The sequence below is a fragment of the Equus asinus genome, chromosome 8 (genome assembly GCF_041296235.1).
Source record: "Equus asinus isolate D_3611 breed Donkey chromosome 8, EquAss-T2T_v2, whole genome shotgun sequence".
Lineage (NCBI taxonomy): Eukaryota > Metazoa > Chordata > Mammalia > Perissodactyla > Equidae > Equus > Equus asinus.
Genome location: NC_091797.1, coordinates 88,019,146 through 88,041,673, shown reverse-complemented (window position 1 = coordinate 88,041,673; position 22,528 = coordinate 88,019,146). Strand labels below are relative to the sequence as shown.

At 49.5% G+C, this 22,528-nt stretch overlaps 1 protein-coding gene across 24 annotated transcripts in view; it reads left to right on the top strand.

Moving 5' to 3' along the window:
• Positions 1-22,528, top strand: part of LOC123288002 (cationic amino acid transporter 4-like) — a 60,518-nt gene that overhangs the window by 11,659 nt on the left and 26,331 nt on the right. For 9 of the 24 annotated variants that reach the window (XM_070516263.1, XM_070516259.1, XM_070516258.1 and 6 more), the window contains exons 5-6: positions 13,932-14,044; positions 15,830-21,636. The exons of 4 other annotated variants lie outside the window; for them this stretch is intronic. In XM_070516263.1, coding sequence (XP_070372364.1) covers positions 13,932-14,044; positions 15,830-15,871 — 155 coding nt within the window. In that variant the 3' untranslated portion in view covers positions 15,872-21,636. 11 more of the 24 variants (XM_070516265.1, XM_070516277.1, XM_070516264.1 and 8 more) reach the window with 10 other exon arrangements.

Sequence of the window (22,528 nt, the reverse complement as noted above, 5' to 3'; positions counted from 1 at the left end):
GAGGAGCGAGGGGTAAGGTCTCTCAGAACCGTGTGTGCATCTAGGCATTGGGCTCCTTCGCGATGTCCCACAACTGGAGGCTGAGGGGCTGGGATTGCTCCCATCGAAGCAGGCTTTTGGAGTAAACATCGTGGAGAGTGGTTTGTGCTTGTGATGTGGATTCTCAGCAAAGGATCCCTCTGGTGTTCTGTTTGGGCTGGAGCTGGATTGGCTGTTTTAGATGTGTTGCATCAAGTGGAAAAGCGACTTTTCATAATGGGGTTTCTTCTTTTCTTGGTTTCGGAAGTCCTTGGTATCTGAGAGAGAGAGAAAAAACAAGCCAGTGTGAGTCTTTGTCAGGTCCTGCTGCGAGCTGAGCCTGGAGGGCTGGCTACATGGTGACAGAGGCCAGGAGCAAGCTGAGCTCCTACTGGGAGGAGGAGCTGAAGGGGAAACTGAGATCCAAAGTTAGAAGAAGAACCTCCCTAAACTTCCATCCAGTCTGCGGTGCAGGATCCAGGGAGCCCTGTCCTCGCCCACCAGGAGCTGGTGACGTCCGAGCTCAGAGCTGCTGCAGAGCCTTAGCCAGATCCCCACCACCCTGTCCTCAGCAGCCACTTCACTCCTGAATCCCCTTCGTCTGGAGCAGAGGGATGGTTGTCTCACACCTCCCAGGGAGGGATGTGCTCAGCATCCATCACACATTCAGAAACAGACTGCTGTGGGAAGGAGGGGACCCTTGGCAGAGAGGCACGCCCTCTTTCTCTCTCTGTCCCAGCACTCTGAGGAGGAAGGGCAGGCGATGGGAAGAGGTCCGGCATGGAACAGCCTACAGGGACCTCAGAACACATCCAAATCCACTTCCACCTTCTGCAGATGAGGAGTGGGGATGCCAGGGGGCTCAGGCCTAACTAAAGCCACCTGAGCTGTTATTGACAACCCTGGGGCCAGAACTCAGGCCTCTCCCTTTGTGTCCATTTCGGGGAAGGTGAGAGGAAAGGCTCCAGTCCGGAGGTGTCGACAGGAAGTAGATACTGTTGGGTCACCTTGGCTGGACGAGAGTAAGGCTTTACAGAGAAATATTCTCCCGAGGGACTGAGGAAGAACCCCACAAGGGGAAACGCACAATGGAATTAGCAAAAAAACAGCAAGGAGTATAACCATGGACGCACTCGTTTTCCTTCAGTCCTCCTGTTGATTCCACACCAGGATACACCTTAGGGCATTGCTAGGAATATTCTCAACGTCTAGACCAGAAAGTCTCTGAAGGGGATGCAGAAGGCAACTGGTTTGACTAGGTTCTCTTCCACCCGCCCTTTGATTCCCCCAAAGCACTCCCTCGGGAAAGATTCCTTTTTAGGATTTACGCCGGTGTAAAGAATGGCATAAAGAAGCATAAACCTAAACTTTTTTCCTAACGTCCAATTTATTTACTATTATATTTTCTTTAAGGGAATGAATATAATGGTTCTCTTTGAGGATTTTACTTAATGACCAAAATTGATCAACAGTAGAATTTTCCAACTGTAGCACCAAACCCATTGGACTTGATTTCAATTTGATGGACTGTGAACTTCACATTTTACATTATAAATATGAAAGAAGGGACTGGCGTGGTGACACAGTGGTTAAGTTTGCACCCTCTGCTTGGGTGGCCCGGGGTTCCCAGGTTCAGATCCCAGGCATGGACAGACACCCCACTCATCAAGCCATTCTGTGGCAGACTCCCACATACAAAATAGAGGAAGATTGGCACAGATGTTAGCTCAGGGCCAATCTTCCTCACCAAAAAAAGAAAAGAAAAGAAAGAAGAGAAAAAAATTAAAGAAAGTACTAAATTCTGTTATTTGTAATAGGGAGGTATTGTTATCTGTAAACTGGGTTTCTATGTAATGTTTATTTCTCATTTTATCTTGTGTTCTAAAAAGTTGGAGAAAGTCTTTTCCAAGTAGAGTTCTTCTAAGTCTAATCCATTCATCTACCTCTTTTTCTTCTTCATTTTCTGGCATGTTATACAGATAGTACAGTTGAGAGAGGAATACAATTCCATCAAGGACTGATGGGTACTCAGACATTTCAATGAAGCACTGACAGATTTGGCACATTTCTGTGCTGAACCTGAGGTCATAGGAGACAAAGGGTTCTTCTTATCTCTAGCTGCATAAAAACTACTTGAGAGCTTTGTAAAAATACTGAAGCCCAAACCCCACCCCAGACCATTTCAATGAGAATCTTGAGTTGTGAGGTCAAGGGATTCATCTAAATAAAAGTCCCCAGTTGCTTATTACATGGCAGTACTACTGCCAGCTCCGAGGAGGCCCTGAGGTGGGGACACTGGGTCCCTGGAAGCCCCATGCAGACCAGCCAAGGGCTGAGGAGAAACCCGACCCCACGCCAGTCCAGCACCCCCACCCAGGCTCTCAGTGAGGTTTTTTTCTTTTTAAAGATTTGCCCTGAGCTAATATCTGTTGCTAATCTTTTTTTGTTTTCTTCTTCTCCTCCTTAAAGCCCCACAGGACGTAGTTGTATGTTCCAGTTGTAGGTCCTTCTAGTTCTGCACTGTGGAACGCTGCCTCAGCATGGCCTGATGAGCAGTGCTAGGGCCGTGCCCGGGATCTGAACCGGGAAAACCCTGGGCTGCTGAAGCAGAGTGCATGAACTCAACCACATGGCCATGACCCAGCCACTCGTTTAGTTTTTATAACCGGGACTCTTTCTCCTCAGTTTCAACACTTCCTATTCACATGGAGAAGTCCAGGGTTAAGGGTTGTCCTAGGTCGGGTTCCCTAACACATACAGGAGGAATATCCATGTGCAAGTGATCCGTTTGGACAATGCTCCCAGAAGCAAGAGGCAGTGGAGTTGGGGAAGCAGGGAAGGGAAGGCAAAGAAGCCAAGAAAGTGTGTGATTTCAGACAAAGCGCAATGTGTTCAGTGGCTCAAAGATGCTTTGTGATGAGGAGGACCATGGGGCCGGGCTTCCCCTTGGCTAAGAAGAAAGGTGAGAGGGAATATCAGGACAGCGGCAGTGGAAACACAGCAGAGGTCAGAGTGCACACAGGAGACGGAGATGGAAGGGCCTGGCACAGTGGCAGCCCCCACGGAGGACAGAGGTGAGACCAGACAGAGGTAGCACCAGATGTTGAACAGAACAAACAAGGGAGAGAAAAAAGAGCAGGAGACTGAGCTATAAGCTTAGACAGAGAGCACTGAGGAATAAGTGCATCTGAGAGCCCCGGATGGGCTCACCTCTGGACGCTAAGCTTGAAGGCCAGGGAATCTGCATGCTAGTCTCCACTTGCTGAGCCGCAGTTTTCTTTCGAGAATCCTCTGTTGGATGACACTTGAGGCATCAATGTGGCCAACGACTTGACACCCCTGCTTGCTGGCATCCGAACACTCAAGAGCATCACCCTTCAGCGTGGGAGGGGTCTTCATCCTGAGGGATGCATCCAAACCCAGCTCTGAAAAGAAAACCACAGCCAAAAGGATCCACAGTTATTCACGACCCACAGTGACTTACTCCCCACCCGAGAGCGACATCGAATAAGGAAAGTGGCTCGAACAACAACGGCCATCTGAAAGTCCGTGGGGGTGAGGTGAAGCCAATGCAGACACTGATATTTTCTTTTTTGTCGATCTTTTTACGGTGCTCAGTGGTGATGAGATGGTCAGGAGGCAAACACACTCCCATTTGCCAAAAGATATCAAGAGAAACAGAATTGATAAAGACAGTGTCTCAGTAGAGAAGACGGAAGGAAATCACATGGACAGAGGTTGTCCTACTGGCAGGAAGGAGATTGTAGAGATCACGCAGTACCAGAGTGCACGGTAAAACATAGCAGAGAAAAAACTGGGGGAGGGTGAAAGCAGGGGAGTTTACAAAACTTGCATATATATATGTCATATATGTACCCTATACAAGGTACACACAAAATACACAGAATGTATGACATGATATATAAATACATCTCCGCATATGTGTTCTTTTCTCTAATGGAACAGATGAATAAATAGGGATTTGGAGGCATTGAATATGACATTCTAATCACTATTCTGGTCAGTTGAAATTGGAAAAAATTTAGAAGTGCAAGAAGAAGGAGAAACCCTGTGGCGAGAAACAGATGACCCGTGGAACACCAGGAGGAGGACGGTGACGATGACACAAAGAGCATTGACGGAATCTCCAGAGAAGGATCGCTTACGTTCCCCCGAATTCCTCTGTGGAAACCGGATCCCCAGTGTGATGGTGTTTCGAGGTGGGGCCTTTGGGCGGCAGGGCCCTCATGAATGGGATTAGTGCCCTCATAAAGGAGACCCCACAAAGCTCCCTTATTCCTTCCAGCACGTGAGGATGGCGCGAGAAGACAGTCTCTGTGAACCAGGAAGGGGGCTCTCCCCAAACATCGAAGGTGCCAGCGCCGTGATGTTGGACCTCTCAGCCTCCAGAAATCCAATAAATAAATTTCTGCGGTTTCTATGTCACCCAGTCAATGGAATTTTTGTGCCAGCAGCCTGAATGGACTAAGAAACTATCGTTGGCCAAAAAACCTGGCGTGGAGCCTGGTTTCCTGCTCAGGCCCCTGTGGGAAGTGAGCAGGAAAGAGAGCGACTAGGCCAGTGAGGCTGAGTCTTGGCTGGGATTGGGGAAGCCAAGGAGAAGGAAAAAGAGAGGCTAGAGGGTGAGAAGACAACTCAACAGCCCAAGATCTGACGGCACTTGTCAGGGCTACACCTCCCCTGAGCCTCACTGAGACTTTCTGTAGCACCTGTCCACGAGCGACAGGGCGCTCCTTGTTGCCCCACCTCCGCTTGAGAACATGGGTCTCTCCTCCTTCCTCAGAGGACACCGTCACCTCAAGGATGAGCACCAGGCAGCTCCAGGGCCCAGGAGGAGATGCTGAGAGTGGTGGAGGTTGAGGAGCAGCAGACCCAGAGGAAATGGATGTCAGGGTCTGGAAGCTCAGTTGGAAGCAACCTCTCAGGATCCTGAGGAGAAAAACACTGAGGACATGGACTTAGAGATGAGTCGAGATGGTGAATTAAATCGAGTCTCCTAAAAGAGACTGACTTGTGCACTTTAAGGATGAAGGTGGCCCTTTCCATGAAACAGAGGGAAAAACGTGGAGAATAAGGAGGAGACTGAGCCGTGCACCAGTGTTTCCATGGGGACTGAACGTGTCTACGGCAGTGTTGCTGGGGGCACCTAACAGGAAAACTGGCCTGATGATGGATCCTGAAAGGAGAGGGGAAAATGGGCAAACGTGCCTTTCTGACAGAGAAGGGAAGATGGGGTCCAGAGAGAGTGGAGACCATCAGGACTGCTCTGCATCAGACGGAACAAGGCACGCGGAATCATTTTGTAAGTGTTAAAGCACCAGAAAGATACGGGGGTAGATTTGAGATACTCATAGTTGTTATCAAGCAACAAGACACTGTGGAAATGATGTCCTTAATACTCCCAAAGGTATTAACGCAGTATGAGTAAGAGTATGGAATGCAGACCTAATTCTCAGGGGATTCAGATGAGGGAATTGAGATGTAAATACCTAAGAGATTAAGCAACCTGGCCAACGGGAACAGCCAGTAAGATGCAAACCCGGGACCTGGGGCAGAGCTGATCCTAAAGCCCAGGCTCTCACCACCTCGCTGTCTCAGAGCCTCACGGTTTTCAACCTGACCCAAAGCGAGCATGGGAGAGGCCCCATTGCCGCCTCCCCCCACAACGCTGTGACGCCCAACACGTGGACTAGAGCTCCCTATTCTTTTCTTTCTTACCTTGGAATAGTGAACCTCGGTTTCCAGAAACACTGTTGGCTGCAAAGCTCCAGGTGGTGAAGGAAAGACCAAGCGTGGCTTTGCCATCCCCGCAATGGAACTGGTCCAGCTGCAGCCCCAGATAATTGCTCCCCCAGCTGCTTGGCTCCAGCTGTGCTTGTGAAGTTTGCATCTCTGTCCTTTGGAAACTGAAGTTTCCACTCAAAGGCCCTTGCTGACAAGCCTCCCAGGAAGGAGCTGAAACAAGAAGTGGTTTCAGTAGGACCAATCCGAGTTTCCCGTTGCTAAGCTCTCCCAGACCACCCATTTCAGAAGTCCCTGCTTGTCAGTGGTCTCAGGAAACAAACTCAGACTTCATGTATATGAAGGAGATGTCACCATGACCTGTGTGCCTGGGGAGGCCGAGATGGCAGGTGCCAGGCTGCAGTGGCCCTGAAGTGGACAATCACCCACTGGAGTCCAGAGGGCTTTGCGTGGGCGGATGAGGTCATGCCTATTACTCTGTTATTAGTAACCTTAGTCCAGGAGCCTACAGAGAAGGTTCTAAAGAGGACTCAGGACATGGGGGAGAAAGAGTTGCTGGTGTCTACCCAGAAGAATATCAGAGGAAGGGAAGAAGTATGGTCCCAAGGCTTCTGTTTCCAGTAAGAAGGGAGTTGGCAAACTGTAGACCAAGTTTGGAATCTTTGCAAAGTTCTGGAGCCTTTTGACCTTCCTTTTCTGTAAGTTTTGGCTGCCCTTCACCCACCCACACATATATATATTCTTTTGTCACTTGGTGGGCGGGGCGGGGCAGGTAGTAGCAGCCGTAAGTAATGTAGCAGAGGTCTGAGACCCTTATAAGAAACTTAGGGGCCAGAGGTGCTACAGCATCAGGCTTTGTGTGGTTCTTCAGGGATGTAATATGGTGCACAGTCCTTATGTTACACACTCTTCCGGGGGTCTGGGCTTTAGTCCCCAATCCAACATGTTTCAATTTCTTCTGTGAAATGAAAATCTATTCTCAGAAAGAGGGCTACCCAAAGACCTGAAATAGCCTCAGACCAGTCCAGGTCAGGCTAAGGCGGATCATAACCCCCAGGGCCTTCTCCACACCACTGTGGGTTCCCCTTTCTCCTCCCCTCTGCACATCCTCATTGCCACCAATGTTTGTTTTAAATGTTTCGTAAAAATGTCATTTGGGATGGTGTTACCATGTAGATTCCTGACAACACACTCTATGAGACTCTCATCCTTGACACCTGGATCCATGAATCTCCTTCTGCTTCTCTGATCCTGTCCTCTCCACACGATCAAACGTCTGAATAATCCAATCACCCACAAGTCCTGTTCTCATCATGGTCCAACTCTACGCATGCAGACTCCTCCCCCTGCCTTTGTAGTCCTTCTGTCCTGTGGCCTCATGTTCTTCTTTGCTCATAAGTTAGACGAGGGTCCTATCAGGCACACTGGTTGTTGACATTTCCATGAGATTAGAACACTAAGACGTGACTCATGCTTGAAGCCCTAACCCACACATGGAAGTCACTGAGCCTACACAAAGGATGAAACCCATGGCCGTTTATGGAGGAGGGGAAACCAGAGCCAGAGCTCTGGCTTCACTGAAACCAAGGGGCACAGGCAGGATGCGGCGTCCAGGATCTCGTTTTTAAATCTTCAGAGGGAGGTAGTCACCCCAGAGGAAGTAGAGCATCAGCTTTGAACCCCAAATCATGAGAACAGACCTCCAGAATAGTTGAGTAAGACTGCTCCACGTGTGGATGGCCAGAGAGGAGTGGGAGACACTGCTCAGGAAATGCAATTAGCAAAAACACTGCAGGAGATGACATGCGTCATCTTAAAGAAAGAGGTCTGACACATACCTACTGTGCCCCTGCTGTAGTGCTGGCTGTGAGGTGGTCATGATCCCTTCTCTCTCCCACCTGGGGCAAAATGGCTTGCAGATGCCACTGAGGGACGGGCTGAGAGGGACATAGCTAGGGACTAGGGTGACAGCACAGCTCCCAAGCCCTCCTGAAATCTGTACTTAAAACTCGGTCCGAGAGCCTGCAGAAAGTATATCTCTCTACCTGGCCAGCCGTGGTGAGCTTAAAAAATATGGAGGCTAACTGGGAGATCACTTGGATTTATCTGCTTTCTAATGGGAGTAGTCACTGGCTGCCTCCAGAGTCAATCTGACTTGAGGCTCATCACACAGAAAGGCAGTGCTTCTGAGGGGTTCCCCAGAGGCAGGCAGATCACGAGGACTGGAAGGAGTCGAATTCTGTTCACCTGATGGATCTTGAAGGATTTCATTCACAATCTCCTTCTCCAGCAGCTCCCTCTCCAGACTGGTGAGAGAGGGAAGAGAAAAGAAGAGATCAAGAAGGATTAGACACCACGGTGTCCCAGCTGGTTCTGATTGAAGGGTAGGGTCCAAGGGCCCGGGGCAAAGCCTGGCTGTCCTGGAACAGGAGAGAGGGAGAGAGAGAACGAGAGTGAGCAGAACGTGCTCAGTGCCCTGGACCGACAGTGAGGTGGTGACGGGGCTGCGCTCTCCCTGTAAGGCAGACGCATCACACTCGGAGACCCAACACAATGGCTTCCAGTTTGTGAATACATTGTGTTGAATCTACATATGGCAGCCCAGCGAATGCAGGCCTCGGAGGCATCGTGGACTCCCAGAGATCTTGTGCCTTCTAGGCCATTTTCTGTCAATACTGAGACCTGTTATTATTATTATTTTTTTAATTTTGTCTAGATCCTTTCTGGCTGTGCTATGTCTATGAAGGACCTAAGGCCAACAGCTGGGAAAGCAGAGATGCATCTCATCCTTGTTTTAGCCTTCCAAGAGAGAACAAGGGATTTCTTTCAGGGCAGGAAATCCTTGAGACTGCTTAGTTCCCCTTGTCAGACCGAGGCCACGAGTACCACAAAGACAAGAGACAACCTCGTCAAAGGGCTTTGCCATCGTTGCTGGAGTGAGCGGAATCAGCAGCAGGGGCGGTGCTGGTTCCCCCTCGCCTGTGAACCCTGGGGCTATTTGGCCCTCAGGGTCTTTCTTTCAGGTGCTCTCCCCACATTGTACCCTTGCTTATTAGCCCTCCTCATTCATTGTTACCTGGGGCTCAGCGATTCTTCTTCTTCCTCCTCGTCATCGTCTTCCAGGTTTTCTGCAAACAAAATCCAGACAGAGATGAAATAGTGCCCCTTCACCCGTTACAGACACAAAGGCCTGCCTGGGCACGGACAGCAATGACCTGTGTATGAGGTCAGGACACACTGAGAGAATTGTACTGACAGCCCCATGTGTGACTTTGAAGGAATGGCCTGGCAAGGTGTCCTGACCCATCAGGCAAAATGTCCTTGATCTGCTGGATCCCCATCATGGCGTGCTCTGAGTTTAACTGGGTAAAGATCAAATATCTTTTGTCTCCAGGTCATTGGGTAGTTGTCCAGTTTCCCTCTGGAATTCTCTAGTTCTATCCTCCTCCTTCCACAAAGCTGGTTCCCAGTCTCAGTGACTCTATGTCCACTCAGAACCCCCACATAGACCCTACTCCTTCCTCTAAAAGGAGGATAGAAAACCCCATGACTCACCCCTCCATACATCCTGGGACTTCACGGGGACCTGCATGTTGGCTTTTACATCATAAGAGGGGAAAATATTCTTGTGGAAAGTGTTCTGTTACAAATCAACGTATCTGCCCCAAGATTTTTGGATTATAACTAAATAAACCCCAAACAGTTAGGAGTACGATCCCTTTCTGAAGCACATTCATGAGCATTCCCTCCTTTAGTAGTTACAGCTACCAGGCAACACATCTTTTGACCCATTTTACAGATGAGGAGATGGAAATCCAGGAAGGAGAAATCAAATACTCGCCTGTAGCTATAAAAGCCAGAGCTCAGGCAAGAGCATGAGGAGCTCTAGCTCAACAAGCTGCCTCCTGTCACGTCCTCCTTTGTGTGCTGTGACACCAGGTGGAGGCTGCCTCCTGCCCCAAAGGGCACGGTCCCTCAGGGAGGAAGCAGGCTCTTGGAGCACTATGACGTCCCCCTGTGCATTTCTCCCCTCTGCTCCCACCCAGCCAGTCGTGGTCTTGTCATGGCTCCAAGTGCGATGTGGACACCAGGACAGCTGCCGAAAGCATTATGACGGGAGATGCCGAGGCTCTTGTCAGCCAGGGACCTTGGAGGGGCTCAGCGCAATCAGGGCCTGTGGCCGCCTTACCTGGGCTAAGCTTGCGGACAAGGCGCTCTGCCAGCCTGGATCCCTCAGCCAGTTGTTCTTGGAAGCCCTGTCCCCAGTCTCTGCCAATGTCACTGTGGGTGAGGAGGTCCCTGAGGTGCTGATGGAGGCGGACAGAGAGCTCTCTTCCTTCCCGTGACGTCTGGCGTATCCGGGTCAGCTTTCGTGCATGATCATGAATGAGGAAATGGTATTTCCTAGCCGGGAGGGAAGAGAAATCCTCAGAGTGGAAATCGGGTCATGAGAGATGATAAGGAGTTTGAGAGAGATTTCGGTGAGAATATCCCCAAAAGGCCTTCCAAGTAGAAATCTGCTCATCTTTGGCCGACCGCATTTTTTCTTCTTTCCTTTTGCATGTTACACACAGTGACCCAGAAAAACATGCTCCTGAGACACTGGAGATTGCAAGAGATCTTGGAACTTCTAGGCCTCCTTCTCTAAAGGTTGAGGCAAAATAGGAATGTTTACTTAGTCTGGCTACTTTCCTTGTCATGAAATACCTGCCAACACGCTCAGGCCCACATGCAGAGAGCAGGTATGGACCTGACTCTGGGTTTTGACCTTCCGGAGGAGAAGAAGGCATCTCTGAAGGGGCAGGACGTCTCTAGGCCTGGCTACCTCACTGGGAGTGAGACAGACTCCACATGCTGCAAAGAACATGGACGATCCAGATGGGGGGAGTGGAGGAGACCAGCACAATCAGCCAGTTTTGTGCCTCCTTGCTTCAGGAAAGCAGCTACTTTTGACCTCTGCGTCTGTTCTTTCCAGAACCCTCTCTGCATTCGACTGTACATTACCCTCCTCTGATCCTTCAGTGTTACCTGGGGGTCAGTGATCCCAGTTGTTCTTCAGCCTCCTCTTCGTGGTTTTCTGCAAAGAAATTGAGAACCGTCCATTTAGACGTGAGCTAGTTGCACTTCACCCGTTACAAATGCAGGTGCCTTTCTGGGCCTGGAGACACGAATTACCTCTACATGAGTTCAGAAAGGTGTCGTGTTTTGTCTGTAAAGAAATGGGCTGCCGTGGTATTCTGATGGATCAGGCAAAGTGGCCCTGATCTGATGGGTCCCAGATGGCATGCTCTGGGTGGAACTGGGCAAGGAGTTAAAAATTGATTTGGTTACCCAGATCAAGAGATGCTTCTCCAGCTTTCCTAGGGGCTCCTCCCACTCTCTCCTCCCTCCTGCCACAAGGCTGGTTCCCAAGCTCAGTGACTCTGTATCTCATCATGCCTTTCACAGAGAACCTCCTCCTTTCTCTCAGGAGACGAAAAACAATTCTGTCCCATGATTCTCACATGACTTGGTCCTTCGTGGGGACTTCCACGTCTGCTTCTACCGTTCACCAGGAAAATTCTCTCCTCGTTAAGTGCTAAGTATTCTAGTGTAAACCCACATCCCACTACCAGATTCTACCATACCCAGTACTGAAATCAACCCCAGTGAGTGACCCTAGCATTGTGAAGGTACGCTCATAGGCCTTCCCTATTGGAATGCTACAGCTACCATGCAACACATGTGTTAATCACGTTAGAGATGAAGACACTGAGATCCAGGAAGGATACATCCGTCCCGCGCCCACTGTTAGAAAAGACAGAACTCAGGCTGGAGCCTGGGAACGTCCACGCTTAGCTCAGGGCCCTTTTCAGCCTTACTAGCTGCCTCCTATCATGTCTGCCTTTCTGTGCTCTAACACTGGGTGCAGGCTGCCCCCTGTCCCAAGGGCCATGGCAAATGAGGGAGGAAGCAGGCACTCGGAACACTATCACCTCCACCTTGTACGTTTCTCCTCTCTGTCCTCCCACCCAGCTGCTCCTGGTCCTGTCATGACCCCAAGTGTGATGTGGAAACCAGGACAGATGGCAAAAACATTATGAGGGGAGAAGTGGAGGCTCTTGTGAGCCGGGGACCTTGGAGGGCTCAGCGCAATCGGGCCCTGTGGCCGCCTTACCTTGGCCGAGCTTGCTGACAAGGGCGTGGGACAGCCTGCATCCCTCAGCCAATTGCTCTTGGAAGGCCTGCCCCCGGAGGTTGTTAAGGTCACTGCGGCCCAGGAGCTCCTTGAGGTTCTGATTAAGCAGGACGGATAGCTCTCTTCCTTCCCGTGTCTTTAGGCGTAACTGGGTCAGCTCTCGTGCCTGAACTCGAATTAGAAAATCAAACTCCCTATGGTGGGTTAGAAGGGAAAATGTATAATTGGAATTGAGTCAAAGGTTCTTAGGACCTCCGCAGAGGTTTCTATGAGAACATCCCCCATTTGCCTTCAAAACAGAATTTTCGGACGTGTTTGGCAAATGCCTAAATAGTTTTGAAAGCTCCATCAGCGGCCAGGCAATACCAGCTCCTGAGGCATTGCAGACTCCAGCGTTCTTGTACCTTCTAGGCCACCTTCTCTCAGTCTCTAACATAATACCATTTTGGGGGGTCTGGTTACCTTCCCTGCTGTGAAATACCTGCCAACAACCTAAGATGAACTCTGCAGAAAGTGGATGTGAATCTCACCCTGCCTTTAACCCACCATCCATGAGAGGACACGTGATGTCCGTGAGTACAGGAAATCCATGAGAGGAGTTGGTTCACCTTGGTTCAGACTAACTCTACAAGTACCAGAAGGAGACTGCACAACCCCATTCAGAGGGCTATGTCGTTGTTGGTTGAGGGAATGACAGGACTGCAATCTGCAGGTTTGGGTGACCATCGCATCACAGATGTGGTCACCTTTGTGCTCCTTGATCTTTCTAGGACCCTTTCCATACTTTACCTGTCCTTTACCCTCCCCTGGTCGTTCATTTTGGACAGTGGTTCTCTCTCTTCCACATACTCCTCGTCTTCATGACTTTCTGCAGACAGATTCAGAAACGTCTAGTCAGACATCGACCCGGCCCTGGTAGATCATCACCCCCATGTCCTCTGCCCTGAGTCGAGCAGACAGTTAAATACGTCTATTTTCACCAAAGATCACAGGGAACACGTCAGCAGCCTTCAAGAGGTGTTGCCGAAAGAGTCAGCTTGGCCCCAGCAGACACCCTGGTGTTTGGTGAGATAGGTGGGATTGTACAACAAGACGAGACTGATGGATGGAATCCATACACCCCACGGAGGAAAGCGTATTTGGCGCTTTCGAGAGGCCAGGATCCTGGGTGATTCATAGAGGTGGGGCCACCAGGGCCGATGCCTTGATTTCAGCGAAAACTCCAGACATGGAAAGACAGAGGTATCTTTGTGTCGTTCCTCAGCAGACTGTTTAGCAAGGACAAGATATCTCAGAGGTGAGAGAGACCAGAGTCCAGAGCTGAGGAACCATGGTAACAACATCTCCAAAGAGATAGGCAAGACTACCACCCTACTTGGACAGTCATTAATGCTCAGTTCAGGAACTCAATTAGGAAGAAAATTACAGGAGAGATCAGAGGGCCCATCTTTCTAGAAGGAGCTCATGGAGACTCCTGTTGTGCAGGAGCATCAGTGGTGGGTGGAAGCGTGTTATGATCTCTTCAATCTCCCCACTCTGGTTTACCTAGTGTTCACCAGCCTGTGCTTGGCATTGGGTCCCAGGGTGACAGAGATTTGATCTGGGACTTGGAAGGGTGTACAGCTACTTGACACACACGATGTCTGTGCTTACAACTGAATCTTAGATTCTGACTGAAACCAAGATGGGTCTCCAAGGCCTGCCGTCAGAGAGACATTTCTGTACCTGGACAGAGGTGTGAGCACAAAGAACATGGAGGCTACCTGGGAGACCATTCGGAGCTTGTCCCCTTTCCAATAGAGTACTCACGGGCTCCATCCAGATGAGAGCAGATTTCGTGCTCATCAGATGGGATGGTGGGACTGTCGGGAGGGTGGCAGGAGTCAGACAAGTCATGGTGACTGGAAAGAGCCAAATACTTTTCATCCAAAGAATCCTGACACGCGTCATCCATTTCCTCCTCCTCCTGCAGCTCCCTGCCGAGCCCAGAGGCACAAAGATAACAGAATATTAAACGAGGAAAGACTGGACACCGCAACTTCCCCACTGGTTCTGATTGGAAGACTAAGGGAGAGGTCGCAGAAGGTAAAGAGGGCATCCCTTGAAATAGGAAGAAGATAACAGTCCTCCTCTGACTGCAGCTAAGTGAGGCTGCCGTGGTGGGGGGAGGGAGGGCAGCAGGTGCTCACTGCCCTTTCCAGATAACGAGTTAATGAGGAAGGAGACTCAGCTCTCCTCTATGGCACAGTCATGACACAGAGCACACAACGAGAACCACAGGAGGTCCTACAACTCCAAAGCATAACTTCTGTTCCACTTTCCTCACAGAGGCCCAGTGAGTAAAGGCTCCTGGGGCAGTGTGGGCTCCCAGACATCTCGTGCCTTCTAGGCCTGTTTCTCTCAATACTGTAATACCACAGACACATTTTTGTCGAGCTGTATGTCGTGCTGTGAAATCCTCACCGTTAAACAGGCCAAATGCGCAGACAGAAGTTATGCAACTTATCTTAGTTTTCCCCAAACAAGAGAGGACACGTGGTCTCCCTGAGTGCAGGAAATCTCTAAGATTGGTTAGTTTGCCTTGTGTCAAGCTGATTCTAGGTCCCTAAACTTGAGACATTAATACCAAGTGGAAACTAACAGGACAAGTCCCAAGAAGACAGACAGCATTCTTAAAAGGGGTGATTCGTGGTAGTGTGATGGGATGAAATAGGTCTCCTGGCACTTTCTAATTCTCCCTGGATTTGAGATCTTCAGATGTCACCATTGCTTTCACAACCAGGATTATCAGTTACCTGGGGGCTGTTGGCTCATCTCTTTCCTCATCCTTCTGATCTTTTTGAGTTTCTGCAAATAAATTTGGACAGGGCCAGTCATCATAAAAAGTTGCTTCTTGACACGTTACCAACCCAGGGGCCTGTTTCAACACAGGGACATAAGTCTTCTCAGCGTGAGAACAGGATAGTGTCAGAATATTCCAGGAGGCCTCGGGTTGTGTCTTCTGAAAAGGGACCAGGCTTCCTTTCCTGAGTCATAGGGCAGACTGTCTCTGAATTGGCAGATCAGTACAACAAAGTTCTCTTCCCTGAACCTGGGCAAAGAGTTCAACGCATTCTTCCCGAGGTCATGAGGAGCTCATCTAGCTGCTTTCTGGAAAGGCTGTGGCAAGATTCAGCTCTCATTCCATCAGATATGCTGGCTGCTGTTGGTTTGGAGGAAGTTCTACACCGAGACTAGACTGATGGATGGAATTTAATCACTCCTAAAGAGGAAAGAATCTATGGTGCCACCTAGAGAACAGGATTCTTGCTATTCAAAGTGGTGGGGGGTGCCAGGGTTCACACCACGCCCTGGGTGGTAAGTTTCCAGACACATTCAAGAGGTGTTTATCTTTTGACGCTTAGATGGCTCCCTACTGAGGATAAACCAACTTAGAGGAGACAGAGACTGCTGTTTGCAGTGGAGCGGGCATGGTAACGGGGATGACAGAGATTTGGCCTGGGACTCGGAAGAGTGTTGAACTACCTGACCCACCTGATGTGTGTGCTTAAAACTGAGTCCTAGATTCTGACTGAAACCAAGATGGGTCTCCAAGGCCTGCCGTCAGAGAGACATTTCTGTACCTGGACAGAGGTGTGAGCACAAAGAACATGGAGGCTACCTGGGAGACCATTCGGAGCTTGTCCCCTTTCCAATAGAGTACTCACGGGCTCCATCCAGATGAGAGCAGATTTCGTGCTCATCAGATGGGATGGTGGGACTGTCGGGAGGGTGGCAGGAGTCAGACAAGTCATGGTGACTGGAAAGAGCCAAATACTTTTCATCCAAAGAATCCTGACACGCGTCATCCATTTCCTCCTCCTCCTGCAGCTCCCTGCCGAGCCCAGAGGCACAAAGATAACAGAATATTAAACGAGGAAAGACTGGACACTGCAACTTCCCCACTGGTTCTGATTGGAAGACTAAGGGAGAGGTCGCAGAAGGTAAAGAGGGCATCCCTTGAAATAGGAAGAAGATAACAGTCCTCCTCTGACTGCAGCTAAGTGAGGCTGCCGTGGTGGGGGGAGGGAGGGCAGCAGGTGCTCACTGCCCTTTCCAGATAACGAGTTAATGAGGAAGGAGACTCAGCTCTCCTCTATGGCACAGTCATGACACAGAGCACACAACGAGAACCACAGGAGGTCCTACAACTCCAAAGCATAACTTCTGTTCCACTTTCCTCACAGAGGCCCAGTGAGTAAAGGCTCCTGGGGCAGTGTGGGCTCCCAGACATCTCGTGCCTTCTAGGCCTGTTTCTCTCAATACTGTAATACCACAGACACATTTTTGTCGAGCTGTATGTCGTGCTGTGAAATCCTCACCGTTAAACAGGCCAAATGCGCAGACAGAAGTTATGCAACTTATCTTAGTTTTCCCCAAACAAGAGAGGACACGTGGTCTCCCTGAGTGCAGGAAATCTCTAAGATTGGTTAGTTTGCCTTGTGTCAAGCTGATTCTAGGTCCCTAAACTTGAGACCTTAATACCAAGTGGAAACTAACAGGACAAGTCCCAAGAAGACAGACAGCATTCTTAAAAGGGGTGATTCGTGGTAGTGTGATGGGATGAAATAGGTCTCCTGGCACTTTCTAATTCTCCCTGGATTTGAGATCTTCAGATGTCACCATTGCTTTCACAACCAGGATTATCAGTTACCTGGGGGCTGTTGGCTCATCTCTTTCCTCATCCTTCTGATCTTTTTGAGTTTCTGCAAATAAATTTGGACAGGGCCAGTCATCATAAAAAGTTGCTTCTTGACACGTTACCAACCCAGGGGCCTGTTTCAACACAGGGACATAAGTCTTCTCAGCGTGAGAACAGGATAGTGTCAGAATATTCCAGGAGGCCTCGGGTTGTGTCTTCTGAAAAGGGACCAGGCTTCCTTTCCTGAGTCATAGGGCAGACTGTCTCTGAATTGGCAGATCAATACAACAAAGTTCTCTTCCCTGAACCTGGGCAAAGAGTTCAACGCATTCTTCCCGAGGTCATGAGGAGCTCATCTAGCTGCTTTCTGGAAAGGCTGTGGCAAGATTCAGCTCTCATTCCATCAGATATGCTGGCTGCTGTTGGTTTGGAGGAAGTTCTACACCGAGACTAGACTGATGGATGGAATTTAATCACTCCTAAAGAGGAAAGAATCTATGGTGCCACCTAGAGAACAGGATTCTTGCTATTCAAAGTGGTGGAGGGTGCCAGGGTTCACACCACGCCCTGGGTGGTAAGTTTCCAGACACATTCAAGAGGTGTTTATCTTTTGACGCTTAGATGGCTCCCTACTGAGGATAAACCAACTTAGAGGAGACAGAGACTGCTGTTTGCAGTGGAGCGGGCATGGTAACGGGGATGACAGAGATTTGGCCTGGGACTCGGAAGAGTGTTGAACTACCTGACCCACCTGATGTGTGTGCTTAAAACTGAGTCCTAGATTCTGACTGAAACCAAGATGGGTCTCCAAGGCCTGCCGTCAGAGAGACATTTCTGTACCTGGACAGAGGTGTGAGCACAAAGAACATGGAGGCTACCTGGGAGACCATTCGGAGCTTGTCCCCTTTCCAATAGAGTACTCACGGGCTCCATCCAGATGAGAGCAGATTTCGTGCTCATCAGATGGGATGGTGGGACTGTCGGGAGGGTGGCAGGAGTCAGACAAGTCATGGTGACTGGAAAGAGCCAAATACTTTTCATCCAAAGAATCCTGACACGCGTCATCCATTTCCTCCTCCTCCTGCAGCTCCCTGCCGAGCCCAGAGGCACAAAGATAACAGAATATTAAACGAGGAAAGACTGGACACCGCAACTTCCCCACTGGTTCTGATTGGAAGACTAAGGGAGAGGTCGCAGAAGGTAAAGAGGGCATCCCTTGAAATAGGAAGAAGATAACAGTCCTCCTCTGACTGCAGCTAAGTGAGGCTGCCGTGGTGGGGGGAGGGAGGGCAGCAGGTGCTCACTGCCCTTTCCAGATAACGAGTTAATGAGGAAGGAGACTCAGCTCTCCTCTATGGCACAGTCATGACACAGAGCACACAACGAGAACCACAGGAGGTCCTACAACTCCAAAGCATAACTTCTGTTCCACTTTCCTCACAGAGGCCCAGTGAGTAAAGGCTCCTGGGGCAGTGTGGGCTCCCAGACATCTCGTGCCTTCTAGGCCTGTTTCTCTCAATACTGTAATACCACAGACACATTTTTGTCGAGCTGTATGTCGTGCTGTGAAATCCTCACCGTTAAACAGGCCAAATGCGCAGACAGAAGTTATGCAACTTATCTTAGTTTTCCCCAAACAAGAGAGGACACGTGGTCTCCCTGAGTGCAGGAAATCTCTAAGATTGGTTAGTTTGCCTTGTGTCAAGCTGATTCTAGGTCCCTAAACTTGAGACATTAATACCAAGTGGAAACTAACAGGACAAGTCCCAAGAAGACAGACAGCATTCTTAAAAGGGGTGATTCGTGGTAGTGTGATGGGATGAAATAGGTCTCCTGGCACTTTCTAATTCTCCCTGGATTTGAGATCTTCAGATGTCACCATTGCTTTCACAACCAGGATTATCAGTTACCTGGGGGCTGTTGGCTCATCTCTTTCCTCATCCTTCTGATCTTTTTGAGTTTCTGCAAATAAATTTGGACAGGGCCAGTCATCATAAAAAGTTGCTTCTTGACACGTTACCAACCCAGGGGCCTGTTTCAACACAGGGACATAAGTCTTCTCAGCGTGAGAACAGGATAGTGTCAGAATATTCCAGGAGGCCTCGGGTTGTGTCTTCTGAAAAGGGACCAGGCTTCCTTTCCTGAGTCATAGGGCAGACTGTCTCTGAATTGGCAGATCAATACAACAAAGTTCTCTTCCCTGAACCTGGGCAAAGAGTTCAACGCATTCTTCCCGAGGTCATGAGGAGCTCATCTAGCTGCTTTCTGGAAAGGCTGTGGCAAGATTCAGCTCTCATTCCATCAGATATGCTGGCTGCTGTTGGTTTGGAGGAAGTTCTACACCGAGACTAGACTGATGGATGGAATTTAATCACTCCTAAAGAGGAAAGAATCTATGGTGCCACCTAGAGAACAGGATTCTTGCTATTCAAAGTGGTGGGGGGTGCCAGGGTTCACACCACGCCCTGGGTGGTAAGTTTCCAGACACATTCAAGAGGTGTTTATCTTTTGACGCTTAGATGGCTCCCTACTGAGGATAAACCAACTTAGAGGAGACAGAGACTGCTGTTTGCAGTGGAGCGGGCATGGTAACGGGGATGACAGAGATTTGGCCTGGGACTCGGAAGAGTGTTGAACTACCTGACCCACCTGATGTGTGTGCTTAAAACTGAGTCCTAGATTCTGACTGAAACCAAGATGGGTCTCCAAGGCCTGCCGTCAGAGAGACATTTCTGTACCTGGACAGAGGTGTGAGCACAAAGAACATGGAGGCTACCTGGGAGACCATTCGGAGCTTGTCCCCTTTCCAATAGAGTACTCACGGGCTCCATCCAGATGAGAGCAGATTTCGTGCTCATCAGATGGGATGGTGGGACTGTCGGGAGGGTGGCAGGAGTCAGACAAGTCATGGTGACTGGAAAGAGCCAAATACTTTTCATCCAAAGAATCCTGACACGCGTCATCCATTTCCTCCTCCTCCTGCAGCTCCCTGCCGAGCCCAGAGGCACAAAGATAACAGAATATTAAACGAGGAAAGACTGGACACCGCAACTTCCCCACTGGTTCTGATTGGAAGACTAAGGGAGAGGTCGCAGAAGGTAAAGAGGGCATCCCTTGAAATAGGAAGAAGATAACAGTCCTCCTCTGACTGCAGCTAAGTGAGGCTGCCGTGGTGGGGGGAGGGAGGGCAGCAGGTGCTCACTGCCCTTTCCAGATAACGAGTTAATGAGGAAGGAGACTCAGCTCTCCTCTATGGCACAGTCATGACACAGAGCACACAACGAGAACCACAGGAGGTCCTACAACTCCAAAGCATAACTTCTGTTCCACTTTCCTCACAGAGGCCCAGTGAGTAAAGGCTCCTGGGGCAGTGTGGGCTCCCAGACATCTCGTGCCTTCTAGGCCTGTTTCTCTCAATACTGTAATACCACAGACACATTTTTGTCGAGCTGTATGTCGTGCTGTGAAATCCTCACCGTTAAACAGGCCAAATGCGCAGACAGAAGTTATGCAACTTATCTTAGTTTTCCCCAAACAAGAGAGGACACGTGGTCTCCCTGAGTGCAGGAAATCTCTAAGATTGGTTAGTTTGCCTTGTGTCAAGCTGATTCTAGGTCCCTAAACTTGAGACATTAATACCAAGTGGAAACTAACAGGACAAGTCCCAAGAAGACAGACAGCATTCTTAAAAGGGGTGATTCGTGGTAGTGTGATGGGATGAAATAGGTCTCCTGGCACTTTCTAATTCTCCCTGGATTTGAGATCTTCAGATGTCACCATTGCTTTCACAACCAGGATTATCAGTTACCTGGGGGCTGTTGGCTCATCTCTTTCCTCATCCTTCTGATCTTTTTGAGTTTCTGCAAATAAATTTGGACAGGGCCAGTCATCATAAAAAGTTGCTTCTTGACACGTTACCAACCCAGGGGCCTGTTTCAACACAGGGACATAAGTCTTCTCAGCGTGAGAACAGGATAGTGTCAGAATATTCCAGGAGGCCTCGGGTTGTGTCTTCTGAAAAGGGACCAGGCTTCCTTTCCTGAGTCATAGGGCAGACTGTCTCTGAATTGGCAGATCAATACAACAAAGTTCTCTTCCCTGAACCTGGGCAAAGAGTTCAACGCATTCTTCCCGAGGTCATGAGGAGCTCATCTAGCTGCTTTCTGGAAAGGCTGTGGCAAGATTCAGCTCTCATTCCATCAGATATGCTGGCTGCTGTTGGTTTGGAGGAAGTTCTACACCGAGACTAGACTGATGGATGGAATTTAATCACTCCTAAAGAGGAAAGAATCTATGGTGCCACCTAGAGAACAGGATTCTTGCTATTCAAAGTGGTGGGGGGTGCCAGGGTTCACACCACGCCCTGGGTGGTAAGTTTCCAGACACATTCAAGAGGTGTTTATCTTTTGACGCTTAGATGGCTCCCTACTGAGGATAAACCAACTTAGAGGAGACAGAGACTGCTGTTTGCAGTGGAGCGGGCATGGTAACGGGGATGACAGAGATTTGGCCTGGGACTCGGAAGAGTGTTGAACTACCTGACCCACCTGATGTGTGTGCTTAAAACTGAGTCCTAGATTCTGACTGAAACCAAGATGGGTCTCCAAGGCCTGCCGTCAGAGAGACATTTCTGTACCTGGACAGAGGTGTGAGCACAAAGAACATGGAGGCTACCTGGGAGACCATTCGGAGCTTGTCCCCTTTCCAATAGAGTACTCACGGGCTCCATCCAGATGAGAGCAGATTTCGTGCTCATCAGATGGGATGGTGGGACTGTCGGGAGGGTGGCAGGAGTCAGACAAGTCATGGTGACTGGAAAGAGCCAAATACTTTTCATCCAAAGAATCCTGACACGCGTCATCCATTTCCTCCTCCTCCTGCAGCTCCCTGCCGAGCCCAGAGGCACAAAGATAACAGAATATTAAACGAGGAAAGACTGGACACCGCAACTTCCCCACTGGTTCTGATTGGAAGACTAAGGGAGAGGTCGCAGAAGGTAAAGAGGGCATCCCTTGAAATAGGAAGAAGATAACAGTCCTCCTCTGACTGCAACTAAGTGAGGCTGCCGTGGTGGGGGGAGGGAGGGCAGCAGGTGCTCACTGCCCTGTCCAGATAACGAGTTAATGAGGAAGGAGACTCAGCTCTCCTCTATGGCACAGTCATGACACAGAGCACACAACGAGAACCACAGGAGGTCCTACAACTCCAAAGCATAACTTCTGTTCCACTTTCCTCACAGAGGCCCAGTGAGTAAAGGCTCCTGGGGCAGTGTGGGCTCCCAGACATCTCGTGCCTTCTAGGCCTGTTTCTCTCATTACTGTAATACCACAGACACATTTTTGTCGAGCTGTATGTCGTGCTATGAAATCCTCACCGTTAAACAGGCCAAATGCGCAGACAGAAGTTATGCAACTTATCTTAGTTTTCCCCAAACAAGAGAGGACACGTGGTCTCCCTGAGTGCAGGAAATCTCTAAGATTGGTTAGTTTGCCTTGTGTCAAGCTGATTCTAGGTCCCTAAACTTGAGACCTTAATACCAAGTGGAAACTAACAGGACAAGTCCCAAGAAGACAGACAGCATTCTTAAAAGGGGTGATTCGTGGTAGTGTGATGGGATGAAATAGGTCTCCTGGCACTTTCTAATTCTCCCTGGATTTGAGATCTTCAGATGTCACCATTGCTTTCACAACCAGGATTATCAGTTACCTGGGGGCTGTTGGCTCATCTCTTTCCTCATCCTTCTGATCTTTTTGAGTTTCTGCAAATAAATTTGGACAGGGCCAGTCATCATAAAAAGTTGCTTCTTGACACGTTACCAACCCAGGGGCCTGTTTCAACACAGGGACATAAGTCTTCTCAGCGTGAGAACAGGATAGTGTCAGAATATT